Source organism: Podarcis pityusensis (genome assembly GCF_964106645.2).
Source record: "Podarcis pityusensis genome assembly, chromosome: 1".
In the NCBI taxonomy this organism is placed as follows: Eukaryota; Metazoa; Chordata; class Lepidosauria; order Squamata; family Lacertidae; genus Podarcis; species Podarcis pityusensis.
Window position 1 is genome coordinate 10,239,708 of NC_138028.1, and position 14,618 is coordinate 10,254,325.

Here is a 14,618-nt window from a genome sequence, read left to right on the forward strand (position 1 = left end):
CCTGCATATGAATTCATTGGCTTCAAAGGTGCAAAAGATTACTTCCTGTGATATTTGATGAAACATTTTTATTTTGAATTTTTGAACTAGCCACCCTTGTTTCCAGATACTTCACTGCCTCTAGTCTAGCCCTTATCACCTGATCCAGCCAGCCATGTGGCACCTTGGATCACTGAAAGCCCTCAGGTGATACACCTGTCAACTCTTTTATTTTACCACTAACGACAGCAAATAGCCATTCAAATAAATTAGAGTGAAAGTATGGCAGTCTCATAGGATTCATCTGACACCGCCACAATAGACTGGTAGAACCTCTCTCCTAGCAGTATGCATAAAGCAGTACACATAGGCAACATACATTCAAAACAGCCTGTCTGTTAACTGCGATAACTTAGAAGAACTGGAAAAAAACTTTTATTTCCAACACTAACATTCTCACACCTTGACAGACTTCACTTCCTGTTTCTGCATGTTTTTAACAACTGTTTCCCAGACTGTCAGTGAGAGCAAGAATCTTGTACTATTGCGAACCTTTCATATTCTACCAGTGTTAGATGCTGGGATAGAAAGCTAGGAGCCAAATGGCTCCTGGGACCTGGGTTGTAGGCACCAAAACAGAACGTCTAGTCACCCCACCCCCGCAACACTTTTTATTTATTATTTTGATAAGCATGGATTTTGATAAGCAATTCATGTAAGTGACACATTGTTAATATCACATTTTTAGCAGAAATTGTTAATACATGTTTAATTTGGTGTTGACAATAAAAATATTGGTACCAATAAAAATACTGGTTTTCAAAACACTCTGCTCTTTATTGTTAAACTCCTTAACATATTGTCTATCCTTAACATATATGTTGAGGCTTCAAAGCACATACATTTCAGTAATCCTTGAGTGTCAGCCAGGCACAAAAAATGGCACCCAGTCTTTTGAGGTGCTGACAAATGGAGAATCTTTAGGCACAAAATGCGCCTGGCGCCCAGCTAATTTCAAACCCTGCTCCACCCACACAATACTCTGGAGGTTCTCCTGAAATTCCCCACCACCACCAAGCCACCTTTAGGGAGCATGGGGGAAGCGGAAGTGCTTGCAAAGTGCTTCCACTGACAGGGCTTGTAGTGAATCCAAAACTGTTGTATTCTCAGAAACAAGTTGCTGTAACTACCGTATTCTGTCTTTAAGTAGAAACCACTGCAGTTATGAATATAGAAGAAAAAGAAAGATGCACACAAACATATCCATTAAATTAGTGATGGAATCCTGGAAATCCTTTTAAAACTCTCCTAAAATATGAAAAAGTATCATCCACACTACAGGGAGTGTCACCACTGAAAAATCTCATCAAGGAGTCATTTCTAATCTGGTTGTTATCCCACAGCCAGCAGCTGTTCCACCTACATGTGTCTTTCACAGCCAGTTTGGAAACTTTGTAGGCCACTCTCAGAGTATAAATGAGTGGCTTTAGCTGAGATTCCTGCATTGCAGGGGGTTGGACTAGATTACCCTTGGGTCCCTTCCAATTGTATGACTCTAGGATACCTGGTATATAAATACCTCAAAATACAATAATAAAATAAATTAATAGAAACCTGTTTTGTAGGCAGAAGAAGAAGAGTTTGGATTTGATATCCCGCCTTTCACTCCCTTTAAGGAGTCTCAAAGCAGCTAACATTCTCCTTTCCCTTCCTCCCCCACAACAAACACTCTGTGAGGTGAGTGGGGCTGAGAGACTTCAAAGAAGTGTGACTAGCCCAAGGTCACCCAGCAGCTGCATGTGGAGGAGCAGGGAAGCGAACCCGGTTCACCAGATTACGAGACTACCACTCTTAACCACTACACCACACTGGCTCTCATCTCAGGCAATCTACACCACACTGACTCTCTCTCAGGGAATCTTTATGGTTTTTTTTTGCATATAATGTGCATACTAATGTATGCAGGTGCATGACTTCTGTGGTGAAAGAACAGTTGTGGTGTAATCCCCATGTGCACATGGAGTAGAGACTAGTGAGAAGCCCTACAGATCAGAATCAGAAAAAGTTGAAACTTATTTTACAGCACAATCTTACACATGCACTCAGAAGTATGTCCCACTATGTTCATTTGAGGCTCACCACCAGTAAAGTGTGCTTAGGATTGCAGTCTCAGTTACTTAAAAGATTATCGGCATTTGCTTTTTTATTCAATTATGTTTGAGATCAACATTTTAAAACATTTTAACAGGAAGCTGCAACTTGGCAGCATTCACAAAAATCTTGACTAAGAGAGCTCAAGTGGAAAAGAGTCTAATTGTAAGTTTCTTCATCAAGCCAGTGATTGGAGTGGTATTTCTCCCCCCCCCCTCCCTTTTAACAAACATGTTGCCCATTAGACCATTCGTAGTTAGGAAATTCCTTGTGTGTTTTGTATTGCATCCTCTTGTAATCCTGATTGGAGGCACGGAAGAAAAGCTTCCCTGAAGAGTTTCTCTTTTTCTAGGCTGAGCCACTGCCAACAGCTTTTAATAACAGAACAATAGTTTCAGAAGTATTCCTAAGGAAACACTTCATCTCAAATGTTTATGACCCAGGGTCAGACTTTTTTAAAAAATAAAAAATCAAGAATTAAATCCAAGTGCTTTCAACTTTTTTGTGCCAACTGTTCATATTGCAGACATGAGCACAGTTGACACCCGAGTTATAGAGCAAAACAACATGTAATGAGAAAACCCAATCTGACTAGCTGGGAATATACTCTAGATTGGCATTAGAGCCGGGCAAATCATTGCATGGGACTACAAACTTCCTCTATAGTTCTATCTAATTTAGAATAGGTAAAGATAAAGGGACCCCTGACCATTAGGTCCAGTCGTGACCAACTCTGGGGTTGCTGCGCTCATCTCGCTTTATTGGCCGAGGGAGCCGGCGTACAGCTTCCGGGTCATGTGGCCAGCATGACTAAGCCACTTCTGGCGAACCAGAGCAGCGCACGGAAACGCCGTTTACCTTCCCGCTTGAGCGGTACCTATTTATCTACTTGCACTTTGACGTGCTTTTGAACTGCTAGGTTGGCAGGATTTAGAATAGGATCAGATAAATAATGGAAGATATCACTTTCTACTTAAGTAGTCATCAATAAACTCTCAAAATGTTGCATTTAAAATCAACTATTTTGGAGCAGAATTTTCTATATCTTTTATGCGATTTTCAAAAGTATTGAGCTCAATTGTCTGGAATCCTCAAACACGTAAACGGGGGGAAAAGGTTAAGAAGTACGCATCCCCTTAAAATTATTGGAGTAGCCCAATACCGGATCATTTTATTCATAGTGGCAGTGCAGTGTGTGGTGTTTAACATGTTGAACTGGCACATGGGAGACACAGGTTCAAACCCCTAGGCACCCATGAAGCACAGCTGGCCAGTCACCATTTCTCAGACCAACCTACCTGTCCAACCATAACAACATGGTTGTTATGAGGATGGTATGGGGAGGGAGAAAAACTTATACCTCACTTTGATCTTCCTGCAGGGAAGGTGAGATATAAATTGCTATAATAAATAAAACAACAAATTGGACAGCTTTCAACAGCACAAGTGCCAATCATGACCTGACTTCCTTTTACTGTGCTTAAGATAATCTACAGCATCTATTAAATTGCCCAGCACAGAAATGAAAAATTAGTAACTTGTAGGGTCAAGGATCACTGCCAATAAAATCTTGCAGTGTTTTGTATTTCTGTAAACCTTGAGGTCCCCCAAAGTATGTTAATAATCTTCATCTTGTGCATGAGTGGCACCAATTTGGGTATGCAAGCAACAGCACTTACACCTGGACTTTGAAAATAGAGGGAATTAATATTATATTATATGTAAACAGTAGGCCACTGAGGAGCTGCACCCCCTGCTCTCAGAAAGAACATATTCAGAAGGGAGAAACCAATCTGGCCCCATCCACTGGCCAGAAAAAGAGCACCTGCTTGCTTTCCTCTTCTATTGTGCCTATTCAATAGTGAGCTTGCAGTAGATACTATATAGTCTTTTAATATCTGCATGGTGCTTAGAATATTGTTAGTACTTTATAAATGTAAACATAATCACCTCTCTAAAGCTTGCTCACATCAGCTTCATGTCTCACATGCACTCCTTTCCTTGCACAGCTTGAAATCCTCATGAAGTACTCATGGGCAATGGAAACACTAGTCAGGATTTCATTAACTATTAACCATATAATCCAAAACTAAAACCTTTCACATTCTATCAAAGAACCTTCCCTTTAAGTGCATTTCCCTGGAAGATTAGACAAAATTAACGGACAGTCCGGTTTAGGGAAGCGTAACAACCCAAATCCTTTATTCACTTTAACGGAACATACATTTTAGTTTTGCTGGTCCATATTTGCCAGATGGGAGACCTCCTGGGAACAATGTGTGTGTCACCTTGGGTTTCATGATAGAAAGAATGCTATATAAATGTAAACAACCAAGTAACTAAATAAATTTAAAATTTAAAATGCATTATGTGGCATCAAAGCACAGTATCTTCTATTCCAATTGCCATAATCCGGATCCTTCCTTATTCTGGACATTTCTCAGACTGTTTTCACGCGTACTGTGCAAGATAACCCTACTATAGCTGGGTAGAAAACCCAGTTACTCAAAATAGTATACAACTAGTGGGCAACACAGGTGGAAGAAGGGGCAAGGTTTGAGGGTTTTTTACACTAACCAATATTATAGGAGTTGCACATCTGTGAAAGAAATAGCCTCCACAGAACAGGTCTTCACAATAGGTTTGCATGTTTTCAGTCATCACTCACTGAGCTTCTTATTGTCTTAGATAACAACAGGATATGACCAGCACAGATAGGGGTGCTAGGGTTTTTTTTAAGGAAGCATATATATATATATTTAAGGAAATATATATATTTTTTAACAGTACCAGAATATACCAGATAGAAAACCTTGGGAAAATTAACTAACATGAGTGCAAAGGGCTTAAGGAACATCGTGATGGCTGAAAAGAAGAACTTTGTCCAGAAATGTGACACAATTAGTAGCAAGAAAATGGCATAATCTCTATTCCAAGATGTTCTCCAGCTGGTACATCCCAGGCTTGGCCAACTCCAGCAGATAGTTACGAATAATTTACAGTTACTTTATGGATCCATAGCATGAAAGGCAACATAAAAATGAAGCGCAAATTTTGTAGTGCACAGAGGTACCTCGGGTTACAGACGCTTCAGGTTACAGACTCCACTAACCTAGAAATAGTACCTCATATTAAGAACTTTGCTTCAGGATGAGAACAGAAATCACGCCGCAGCGGCACAGCAGCAGCGGGAGGCCCCATTAGCTAAAGTGGTGCTTCAGGTTAAGAACAGTTTTAGGTTAAGAACGGACCTCCAGAACAAATTAAGTTCTTAACCCGAGGTACCACTGTATTCTGAAGGAGGCAGAAACTCAAAAGCTTCAAAACCTAAAGGAAATCAGCTGATGCAAAAGCATGTATGCATCCGGAAACACAATCATACCTGCAACAGATGCTTATCCATGCACCAGTGAACTGCCAAAATCAATCTTTTGACACAGATACATATGTGAATTTTCTCATCCAGGGCCACTAGCTGTTTCATGTGACTGGTTAGTGGTGACTGGAGTGACACCATAGCCAAAGTTTGCAAACTACTTGCAGTGCACTCATGTAGCGGTTTACTTGGAAGCAGGATACAACCCCATGCACACTCACCTAGAAGCCCCACTGGATGCGAGATTTACATCCAAAAAATAGGATAGCATTGTTAAATTTGCACTCTCCATTTGTAGTTTCAAATCAGGGCTTCTTTAAGCTAGGAATTTAACTGGAATTCAAGGCAGTTTATTTCCAAGTAATTTTGCAAAAGGGTGCAGTCTTCATCTATAATTAAAATCAGAAGTTACTGCATGTCAGTCTAGAAATGTAGTTCGAAACTAGAGATATTTAGAGGAAGTAGGAGGAACACTGGGGTGTTTTATTAGTCTACGCAAGTCTGTAAATGGCTATAAGATTCTAATACAGATAGGCCTTGTGGAAAGTATATTTACTTTGCTAACTGAAGAAATCGAAAATGACTTCAAACACACATTTCTATTTTCAAATCCTTCTGTGGCCTATATAAATCACCTGATTTCCAGCCTAACTCCCACAGAGTAAAAGCATGCGTAGTGCCAGAAGATACAATAACTCACAGTTAACAAAATGAAACTTTAACAAGAGATCCTGCTGTTTGTAACTCAGCAGGGCATACTGTCCCCATTAAAAAAAACCTACCAAGTTTGTCAGCGTTCTAACCCTGGAAGTACTATATAAAGATCAAGCCTCCGAACTATCTAAACACCTACTGGATAATTTTTTTAAAGCAATGCTTTTGTTTTAACACTACTGAATAAAATGATTTTTTAAAAGACTACTATTTTGTATTTCCACCAATAACACAGCAAGCTTGACTGAACACCTTAAACACCGGGGGGGGGGGGCTCTCTTACCTGCCACCGTCCATAGCTGAACAACAGTAATGTCACTGGGATGGCAGTGCCCGACATGGCATGCGTAGAGGGCATGCTGTACTCGGAGTTGTAGAAAATCTCCAGCTTGACCACGGGTGGGGATGCAGGTCTGGGCCAACGGATAAGGTCTTTGGTACACTGGCCCAGGTACATGACCCAGACCCAAACGATGATGAGCCTCCTGCCCAGCCAAGCATCCAGGTTCCAGATGCAGAAGGGGAAAAAGAGGATGTAGAAGAGCTCATTGCCCAGCTCCGTGCCCAGGCTGAACAGGTAATAGAGGAAGGGGCTGCGGATGGTGAAATCCTGGCATATCATTTCCCCAGTCAGAGAGTTGCGCCGAAGCTGCTTTTTGGGAACCCCGAGCCCAGGCTTCTCCTCTTTCTTCGGGGGCTTGATCTGGGCTTCCACCCCGCCGCAGGCTCCCCCGGAGAGCACCCCGTTCGAGTGCCACACGTCACCCTTCTCGCCCACATTGCAGGGGCCTTGGAAGCGGCACCTCCCGTCGTTCGCCCCATCCGGCTGGGTGGCCGGGCAGTTCCCGTTGGCCACAGGGGCCCCGGGCTCCAGGGGCCGGGGGGGAGAAGGGGCAGCCCCCCACTCTGGGGGCGCTTGCACGCCGCACAGCCTCTGGAAAGCGGCGACCTTCTCCGAATCCTGCAGGCAGTCGGCCAGGCGGCGCAAGGAGGACATCCTGAAGGGCTCCGGCCAGGAGGAGGCAGCTGTTGGCTTAGGAAGATGAGTCCAAAATCAGGGGTGCTGCACTGGGGGGGGGGGAGAGATTCGGAAGATCGTCAAGAGCGGTTTCAAACATACATCATGCATATATACAAGCACCTATTTAAATAAACTGAGAAACCTTTTTTTAAAAAAAGAAGGTTTGGGAAGGGGGGGTCCAGGGAAGAAGTCAGGAGCCCATCCCTTGGGGGTGGAGGAGAGGAGGGAATGGGGGGGGCTTGGGCTTATGGGGGGGCTCCTGCTCCAAAGGACTTTGGCTGCCCTCCACCCCCCCAAAGCCATAGAAACTGGGGGGGGGGGGGAGGCGAGAAAGAGGGAGATTAGTGGTGTTTTGGCTGCACGAGGAAAGTGGGGTTGGGGGAGGGCAGGCTGTGGGGCTGAGGATGTGGGGTGGGGGGAGGCCCTGACTTTGGGGTCGGGGGTTACCTCAGGCGCTGGGGAAACGCCTCAGAGGGGGGGTGGGGGTAGGGGGGGGAGGCGACGGGCGGGAAGGGGGGAGAAGAAATGTGGGGTGGGGGCGCGGTCCTGACGGGGAGGGCGTCGAGGGGAGGGGGCGCTCGGCCAGGGCTGCTCTACCCGTCATTCCGTCCCGGCGTCGCGTCAGTCCGCTGCTCGGTCCGCCGGTCCTCTCCGCTCTCCCTCCCTCGGCTCCAGCGCCCAAGTCCCGCCTGCCGCCCGAGGAGGCGCCGCCACTCAGAGCGAGCGCGCACGCGCAGTGGTCTCGTCCCCCTCTCACCCCTCCCGCCGGAGAGGCGGTTGGAGCCGCTGGAACGTGGGCGCGAGGGAAGAGAGAGAAGGAAAAAGGAGCCGCCGAGGATGGGAGGGAGGGGAGGGATCGGGAGCGCGCGGCGGCGGCGGCGGCGGCGCGCCTGTCGCGCATGCGCAGAAGGACAGAAGCCCTTCGCTAGCTCCTTACCCTTCCCCCCCGCCAAGCTGGAAACTGGCCCTCCCACCACATGATTGATTGATTGATTGATTGATTGATTGATTGATTGATTAAAGCAGGGCTAAAGGAAATTTAAAAATAAATAAAGCAAATAGAATTTAAAGTGGTTTTAATTTTTTTTTGGGGGGTGGGTAAAGGTAAATAGCTGTTTCCTATACTGTAAGCTACAGTTAGAACTGGATATGGAACAACTGATTGGCTCAAAATTGGGAAAGGAGTACGACAAGGCTGTATATTGTCTCCCTGCTTATTTAACTTATATGCAGAATTCACCAGGCGAAAGGCTGGGCTGGATGAATCCCTAGCCGGAATTAAGATTGCCAGAAGAAATATCAACAACTTCAGATATGCAGATGACACAACCTTGATGGCAGAAAGTGAGGAGGAATTAAAGAACCTTTTAATGAGGGTGAAAGAGGAGAGTGCAAAATACGGTCTGAAGCTCAACATCTTGAGAGTCCCATGCACTGCAAGAAGATGAGACCTATCAGCCCTGAGTGCTCACTGGAAGGACAGATCCTGAAGCTGAGGCTCCAATACTTTGGCCACCTCACGAGAAGAGAAGACTCCCTGGGAAAGACTCTGATGTTGGGAAAGATGGAGGGCACAAGGAGAAGGGACGACAGAGGACGAGATGGTGGGACAGTGTTCTCGAAGCTACCAGCATGAGTCTGACCAAACTGTGCGAGGCAGTGGAAGACAGGAGTGCCTGGTGTTCTCTGGTCCATGGGGACACAACTAAACGACTAAACAACAACAACAATACTGTAATTATGGAATTGTCTCCCAGGTCCTAGAATGAATCATGGAGTTTGGAGGTGCCCTCAAGGGTCATGTAGTCCAACCCCCTGCCATGCAGGGAACTCAGCTAAAACATCCATGGCAGATGGCCATCCAACCTCTGCTTGAAAACCTCCAAGGCAGGAGAGTCCACCACCTCTGGTAGGCGTTTGTTCCACAACAGCTCTTACTGCCATAAAGTTCTTCCTGATGCTTAGTTAGAATCTCCTTCCAAGAAAGGAGATTCTGAAGCCATTGGTTCGAGTCCTACCCTCCAGAGCAGGAGAAGACAAGCTTGTTCCCTCCTCCATGTGACAGCCATTCAGAAATTTGAAGATCGCTATCATATCTCCTCTCAGTCTCCTCTTTTCTAACCTAAACATACGCAGCTCCTTCAACTGTTCCTCATAAAGCTTGGTTTCTAGACCCTTCATCATCTTGGTTGCCCTCCTCTGCACACCTTCCAACTTGTGACACCCAGAATTGGAAACATTATTACAAGTGTGGTCTAATTACGGCAAAATAGAGAGCTAATTACAGCAAAAAAGGAATGTGGGTGGTGCTGTGGTCTAAACCACAGAGCCTAGGACTTGCCAATCAGAAGGTCGGCGGTTCGAATCCCCTCGACGGGGTGAGCTCCCATTGCTCAGTCCCAGCTCCTGCCAACCTAGCAGTTCGAAAGCACGTCAAAGTGCAAGTAGATAAATAGGTACCACTCCAGCGGGAAGGTAAACGGTGTTTCCATTTGCTGCTCTGGTTCACCAGAAGCGGCTTAATCATGTTGGCCACATGACCCGGAAGCTGTCTGCGGACAAATGCCAGCTCCCTCGGCCAATAAAGTGAGATGAGCGCTGCAACCCCAGAGTCGGCCACAACTGAACCTAACGGTCAGGGGTACCTTTACCTTTACCTTTACCTTGTTGTTGTTTAGTCATGTCCGACTTTTTGTGACCCCATGAACCAGAGCACGCCAGGCACTTCTGTCTTCTACCTTTACCTAGAGAGCTACTATTCCTTCCCTTGATCTGAACACTATACTTCTGTTGATGCAGCCTAGAATAGCGTTAGCTTTTTTTGCTGCTGCATCACACTGTGGACTCATGTTAAGCTTGTGGTCCACCAAGACCCCTAGATTTTTCACATGTACTGCTAGTAAGCCAGGTGTCCCCCATCCTATATTTGTGCAACTGGTTCTTCCTGCCTAAGTGCAGAACCTGACATTTCTCCCCTATTGAAATTCATTTTGTTAGGTTGCGCCTAGTTCTCCAATCTGTTAAGGTCCTCTTCAATCCTGTTTCTGCCTTCCACAAGTCAGGGACAGCAAAGAACGTGGCCCACAAGACCAGGAGAACAATAAAATAATTAAAAACAACGTAAGATTATAAAATCATGAAATGCCAAACAAATGATGAACACAGAGTCAAATGAATTTTATAAAAATGCTTGGCAGAACAAAGATGTTTCTGACATTATTAATTATGATAATAATGCTAGTGTAATTTTAAATTACCTTTGTGTGGCTTTTAATTATAAGCTGTTTTGAGGACCAATTGTGTGTGTGTGTGTGTATTTAATGCACAAATAGTGTACATGGAAGGTTTTAAACATGGCGTAAGCTTTCTCTGCCCCTGTGTAAAAGGTGAACCTCCATTTCCTGAGACTGCCTGAGGACTTTGCCCAGCTGTTGTAAGACTATGACTAGGATATAGTGTCTGCCTCCCTCCCAGCAGCCCGGCCTAGTTGTGGCTGAGGGCAAGGTACAGGAAATGTTAGCATCTCGGCATCTGTTGACACTCCAGAGTGGCTGGGGAAACCCAGTCAGGTGGGCAGGGTGCAAATAATAAAATTATTATTGCTATTATTACTCAGTCTTGCATATTCGGTTTGTGCATATGGAAAAGGCAAACTTTTGACATTGCTTCTTACCTAGGGACCTTCCCCCCCATTTTCCTTTTTTGCAAATCCAAAATAATATCTCAGACGGCCTACAATTCATCAATCGGCATTTTTTTTTCCACTTTAAAAGTCAACAAATGCCCACCCAACCCCTTTTCTTTGCTTGGCTTGTGCGCACACATCAATGTTCGCTCCAGCTTCATTGCGCTCCCACAGCTGGTGGTTGAAGCCAAAGTACCTATGACGTGAGCCATGATCCATCTGGATCCTGTCTCTCCTGCCCTTTCCCTCAAATCAGCTTCCGCCCTCGGAAGCTGAGGTCAGGCGGAGCTGCCTGCATTTCAGGCAGCCGGTGACTTGCCCCGATGACAGCTTCAGTGAATTGGAGGGAAATCAGTTAATGGGCAACTGGCGAAGTTATCTTTGCCCCTTCTCTGGCATGAACAGAGGTTTGAGAAACTGGAAGGAGAGATCACCTCACTGTCTTTCAAGCCACTAATGTGTGCATAGCCTTAGTTCCCTGCCTTTCGTGGCTCACTTTAGTTAAAAGTTACTTTGCTGGTTTGTTTAACATATTTCTATAACACCCTTCACACACAAAAATGTTCAGATTACGGCTTCGATCTGTGGAACTAATACAGTACCACCTAATTCACGGCTATGAAAACAATCTTTTAGGACAGTGGAATTCCCTGCCTATTGACATTAAGCAGGTGTCCTTGTTGTGCTCTTTTCAGCACCTGCTTAAAACATTTCTGTTTGGGCAAGAGATAGCAATGTGTTTCATTACTACCTCATATTGTTAATTATTTTGAAATGCTGTTTTACTATTTTTATTTATAATTTTAATATCAGTTGTAAACCACTTAGAGGTTTTACAACAATCATGTGGTACATACATTGTGTTAAATAAAACCAATAACAAAAAATGCATATCAGAAAGGCGCTGTTGTCTTTTTGATGTCCAGTGAAGATCTTCCTTTTTCAAGAAGACTTTGAAGTGGAGATATTTATTCTAGCCTGTTGCCTGTCATTGGATTTGACATTGTTTTCGCACACAAAAATCATCATCGCTTTTAATTTGTATACCGTCTTTCTATCTTACAATAGCCAAGGTGGTTTACAAGCTGAAGAAACAAGGAGTGTACACCTTATAAAATCTAATGCAATACAGAAATGTGATAATACAACATAACTTTACTTATGTGTACATTTTGGGGAGGGGTGCGGGTGGCTCTGTGGTCTAAACCACAGAGCCTAGGGCTTGCCGATTGGAAGGTTGATGGTTCAAATCCCCGCAATGGGGTGAGCTCTTATTGTTCCGTTCCAGCTCGTGCCCACCTAGCAGTTCGAAAGCACAACAGTGCAAGTAGATAAATAGGTACCGCTCCGGCGGGAAGGTAAACAGTGTTTCTGTGCGCTGCTCTGGTTCGCCAGAAGTGGCTTAGTCATGGTGGCCACATGACCCGGAAGCTGTCTGTGGACAAATGCCGGCTCCCTCGGCCTATAGAGCGAGATGAGCGCTGCAACCCCAGAATTGTCTGTGACTGGACCTAATGGTCAGGGGTACCTTTACCTTTACATGTGTTTTTAATTGTCGCAATTGTTTTACTATATGAAATAGCACAACTGTTCTTGCTGTTGGCTTTTTTAAATTGTGCAATCACTTCAAGGCATTTGTGGGAAGCAATTCATGTAGGAAAATAAGCAGGCACTCACAGAAATGAGTTCTTGTCTGTAGATGATGGGGTCTTGCAGACACTGATGCAACTATACTGTCATGCATTGGCTGGAGACAGAGGAGGAGTGGGAGGCACCAGTTGGGAAACCCCCATGGGAAGACAGCTCGGAGCCCAGGGAGTGGTGGTTGGACACCATGCATGGTCAGAGGGAGGAGAGGGAGCAGACAGGGAGGTGTTGGTGTTGGAAGATGAAGTGGTAACAGGGTTTAGTGAGCAGGAAGAGGCTGTGGCAGAGAGCGGTCCAGAATCAGACACAGAAGCAGAGGCTGGAGAGGAGGGGGGACCAAGAGGCCAAGATGAATCAGGGTGGTCAAGAAGGCAAGAGGTCTCCCCCTCCTGCTGCAACTAGCTCCCCTCCTCCCTGGTCGCCCAGACCCAAAGAGGTATGAAGAGGGGGAAGCAAAGACAGGCAAGGCGACAGAGTCTCAGATTGCTTGGGAAATGTACAGGGGGTGGGAGGAGACTTGGAGAGCTGTGGGAAGCCAGGGACCTTCAGTCCTTGCAACTACTTCATTGGGGTTAGACCTGCTGGAAAGAGTTGCTGTGCTCGCTAGGCCTGAACTGTTTAGTTTCTTTGAACACAAAGTTAACTTCATTGGCACCTTGTGAGTTATGGCTGACTTGCTTCCAACATCTGCCCTGACATATATGCTGGTTAGTGGAACAGTGCATTTGCTCAATGCACTGCACAATCCCATGCTTGCTTCCTCGGAATATATCTCATTTATTTAAACGCGGTTTGCTCACAAGTCCAGGAGGAGAATGACTGCAGCATTAACGCTAGGGAAATTTAATGCCCTTGCAGTAGAAACAGAAGCTTGGATTACAAGTGCTTGGATATCCCCACATTGCAAGCACTTTGAAGAATGCTGTCTGGGTGCCACACCACAAGTCTGGTATCTTGTGTGCGTTCCAAGCCCAAGTTAATGTCCTTTGGAAAGCCCTTAGTTAAGAGGATTAAAGCTGCAAACTCGCTTGTATTGACTTGGGAGTAAGCCCCACTGGGCACAGTAGGGCTTACTTCCAGGTAAATACACACAGGATCAAGTTGTAACATGAACTTTGCTGAAACAATACTGCAGCCTGCAATAAGATTAGGACTCTGTCTTAAGAAGGCTGTCAAAAGATAGAGAGAAGGTCCTTTCGTTGGGTAATCTGAGACAGCTACTCCAGGCAGCAGGTGTTGAGTGCTGAGTAGGACATAGACAGATATCACCCTATGAGGTTGCCCTCCTCTGCACACTTTCCAGTTTATCAATATCCTTCCTAAATTGTGGTGCCCAGAATTGGACACAGTATTCCAAGTGTGGTCTGGCTAAGGCAGAATAGAGAGCTACTATTACTTCCCTTAAAAAGGACGCGGGTGGTGCTGTGGGTTAAACCACAGAGTCTAGGACTTGAAGGTCGGCGGTTCGAATCCCCGCCACGGGGTGAGAACCCCTTGCTCGGTCCCTGCTCCTGCCCACCTAGCAGTTCAAAAGCACGTCAAAGTGCAAGTAGATAAATAGGTACCGCTCCGGCGGGAAGGTAAACGGCATTTCCGTGCACTGCTCTGGTTCGCCAGAAGTGGCTTAGTCATGCTGGCCACATGACCCGGAAGCTGTACGCTCCCTTGGCCAATAAAGCGAGATGAGAGCCGCAACCCCAGAGTCGGCCACGACAGGACCTAATGGTCAGGGGTCCCATTACCCTTTACCTTTATTACTTCTGGCCACTAGACTTCTGTTGATGCAACCTAGAATACAATTAGCCCTCTTTTGCTGCTGCATCACACTGTTGACTCATGTTAAGCTTGTGGTCCACCATGACCCCTAGATTCTTTTCATATGTACTACCAGCAGTGCTTTTTTTTCTAGAAAAAAGAAAAAAGAGATGCCAAAACTCACCATGAACACCTCCCTTGTTCTCTTAGAATGGCAATGGTGCCTTTCTGAGGGGTGCCAGAACTGAGTTTCGGTGAGTTCCAGCTGGAAAAAAAAATTCTGATACTAG

At 45.3% G+C, this 14,618-nt stretch overlaps 1 protein-coding gene across 3 annotated transcripts in view; it reads right to left on the reverse strand.

The window, feature by feature from the left end:
- The window catches only part of SGPP1 (sphingosine-1-phosphate phosphatase 1), a 33,257-nt gene that overhangs the window by 11,728 nt on the left and 6,911 nt on the right, over positions 1–14,618 (reverse strand). Inside the window, exons 1-2 of one of the 3 annotated variants that reach the window (XM_080988325.1) lie at positions 7,839–7,978; positions 6,504–7,288 (exon numbers count right to left, since the gene is read on the reverse strand). In XM_080988325.1, coding sequence (XP_080844451.1) covers positions 6,504–7,217 — 714 coding nt within the window. In that variant the 5' untranslated portion in view covers positions 7,218–7,288; positions 7,839–7,978. Of the gene's footprint in view, positions 1–6,503; positions 7,289–7,838; positions 7,979–14,618 lie in introns of those variants that run through there. The other 2 variants (XM_080988327.1, XM_080988326.1) reach the window with 2 other exon arrangements.